Source organism: Microtus ochrogaster, chromosome 2 (assembly GCF_000317375.1).
Source record: "Microtus ochrogaster isolate Prairie Vole_2 chromosome 2, MicOch1.0, whole genome shotgun sequence".
Classification (NCBI taxonomy): Eukaryota; Metazoa; Chordata; class Mammalia; order Rodentia; family Cricetidae; genus Microtus; species Microtus ochrogaster.
This window is the reverse complement of record NC_022010.1, coordinates 85,526,513-85,529,065: the sequence shown is the minus strand read 5'-3', so window position 1 is coordinate 85,529,065 and position 2,553 is coordinate 85,526,513. Positions and strand designations below refer to the sequence as shown.

General features: G+C 56.3%; 2 protein-coding genes across 4 annotated transcripts in view; one reads left to right on the top strand and one right to left on the bottom strand.

The window, feature by feature from the left end:
- The window catches only part of Znf654 (zinc finger protein 654), a 55,006-nt gene extending 53,107 nt beyond the window's left edge, over positions 1–1,899 (bottom strand). Inside the window, exon 1 of the mRNA XM_005345243.3 lies at positions 1,671–1,899. Within this exon, the coding sequence (XP_005345300.2) occupies positions 1,671–1,859 (189 nt within the window). The 5' untranslated portion in view covers positions 1,860–1,899. The remainder of the gene's footprint in view (positions 1–1,670) is intronic.
- Positions 1,900–2,262: 363 nt separating this feature from the next.
- The window catches only part of Cggbp1 (CGG triplet repeat binding protein 1), a 7,100-nt gene continuing 6,809 nt past the window's right edge, over positions 2,263–2,553 (top strand). For all 3 annotated transcript variants that reach the window (XM_013353070.2, XM_013353065.2, XM_005345242.3), the window contains exon 1: positions 2,263–2,436. The gene's annotated coding sequence lies outside the window, so the exon portion shown is untranslated. The remainder of the gene's footprint in view (positions 2,437–2,553) is intronic.

Sequence of the window (2,553 nt, the reverse complement as noted above, 5' to 3'; positions counted from 1 at the left end):
AAAAAAAAGTAAAAAAGAGAAAAGTGCAATGCCATTTGTCTCATAATATATTTAAAATAGCAAATGCCTGCTAATTTGCCTATGTTCGAAGTTCCTAGGTACATAGTCTACAAACCTAACGGTTGCTAAACAAGAAACACGTGTTATAAGACAGAGGCTCTAAAGACACTGAACTTCAGTGAGCATCAATTGTCAAGAAGAAAAGACATTTTCAAGAAACTCATTAACTACAGAAAAAAATGTTAAAGATATACATTGTCTATACCCAGACTGTTTCGACCTTCAAACCAATTTATCTATGACATTGGCAAAAATTTGCCAAAAGACAATTTATATTCAATCATTAGCAACTTATTGAAAATATCAACTTTACCCTTTTTTTTTTAAACTTGAATGCTTGGCAGGACATAAATGAAATGTTAACCAATATAATGCCCACTCACTGTTCGCTTTATTTGTCATCTGTGACCTGAAAGGGCTAACTGATGCAAACCGTTCATATATTTACCCAGCAAGCAACTATCTCACTTGACAAAAAAGGAAACTGAGGCACAGAGGTGAAGTAACTTGTACAGGTACACATGGAAGAAATGATAGACCCAGGACCTGAACCCCATGTGCACAATAAGAAGCATTTTTAAAGGTAATATGATAAAGTATCTTTTTTTTTTAAGAAGCAAGCGTTGCGAATGCAAAAAAAAAGCTCTATTACAAATGTATGCGGATGAGAAAGCAGATTATACTAACTTTATTCCTAAACACGTAATTGTTTCTATATTTGCTTACAATTCAATGCAAAACTACATTCAATCCTAACAGCAGTCCGCAGAGTGAAAGAAATAATTTACCGTCACTTTTCCAAAGCTGAAATTAACAGACGAACCAAAAAAAAAAAAAAAAAAACGTGTAACTTAAAAGATGGGGGAGGGGTGGTGTAACCAGGGCAATAGTTTCAGGAAAACGACTTTCTCTGTGTGCAGTTAATTAGGAAACTGTGTGTCTGTCAGAGAAGGGGGTCAAAAAAGGGAAAGATGACAATCACTCCATCAACGTCCCACGCCCACAGCGCCCCCCACCCGGGAGGGAAAAGTAGCTAACGGTGGGTCAGTGCCAGTGCCAACTGAAGAACTGGCCCACGGGGACCTAGGAGGGAATGACAGGAGACCCTGGCAGAGGGGGAGGGGTGGCGATGACAGGAGCGGGCAGCCAGTGGGGATGAGCGCCTGCCTGGAGACTCCAAAAAAACCCGAGAGCCGGGGATGTGGGTCTCAGAGAAAGCAGGGGAGCTCAGCAGAAGTGAGGGGGGCCGGGCAGGGAACGTGCGTGCGTGAGAACGACGGGACCCTCGGGCGCCGAGGGGGTCTCCGGGAGGCAGAGGCGGGTCGGGACGCAGTTCTCCCGTGCTGACCGTCCTGCTCCCAGCCCCTCCACCACGACTAACTCACTTTCTCCTCGCCCCGAAGTCCGCAAGTCACCCCCAACCTGCTCCCCGTGCCCCTTCGCCAAGCCGGAAAGCTCCGGAGACGGAACCGGGGCTCCCCGGACTCCCTCCCCGTCCGGCTGGCGGCGGAGCCCCGGACACAGCCCAGAGAGGTTGGCCCACAAGGCCAGCAGCCGCGCCGAGGCCCAGGAGCCGGGTGACAAGTCGGAGCGGCCGACGGGCGCCTCACCTGACAGAAGCGTCGGCAGTAATCCCGGCTGCTGATCCCGACGCCGCCGCCACAGCCGTCGCCGCCGCCGGCGTCCTCTGTGCCGTCGTCCGCAGCCCTGAGCCCCACAGGGCCCGGCGGGGACTCCACAATGGCCACGAGCTCTTCTCCGAGGCGTTCGGCCTCTTGATCGCTCTCTTCCTCCGCCATGAGGCTCTCGCCGCCCAGCGCGTACCCAGCCCCTGCGCCGCCGCCGCCGCCGCCGCTGCCTTGGTTAACCTCCTCCTCCTCCTCCTCCTCCAGTTCCCTCCTCCTTTCCCTCCGCCCCAGCCGGACAGGGGCCACTCGGCTGGGCTCTACTTCCGGCTCCGCCCACCCACGCCCCCAGTTTTCACTGGAGGAAGGAGGCCGCCAATCATAGGCATACCCGCCCTACACCCCTATTGGTTCCGGGAGCCGTCCGTCTGCCAGGCCCGCCGTCTGTTGGTCGCCGACGCTCGGCGGTTGCTCAGGACCGCCTACGAGCTCTGCCATAGGGCGCGCCCGAGGACGGGGCGCGGCGGGGGACACGGCGGCCGCGGCGGGGTTCGCTCGGGCGGCGGCGGCGGAGGCGGCAGAGGCGGCAGCAGCGGCGGCGGCGGCGGCGGAGGCGGCGGCCGCAACGGGACCTCCTTCATCCCGTTACTCTGCCTTCCCCCCCCTCCTCTCTCCCTTCCCGCCGAGGGCTCGTGCACTTCCCCTAACGGCGGCCGGATCCTACGGTCCCGAAGAGCTGGGGAGAAGGAAGGTGGGCTTGGCCGTTGGAGCGGGCGGCGGGCCGGGGCCTTGGGCCCGTGCGAGCGAGCCGGGGGCGGGGCCGGCGGCCGCGCCTGGTTTCCTCCCTCAGCGCCATTTTGTGGCTGCG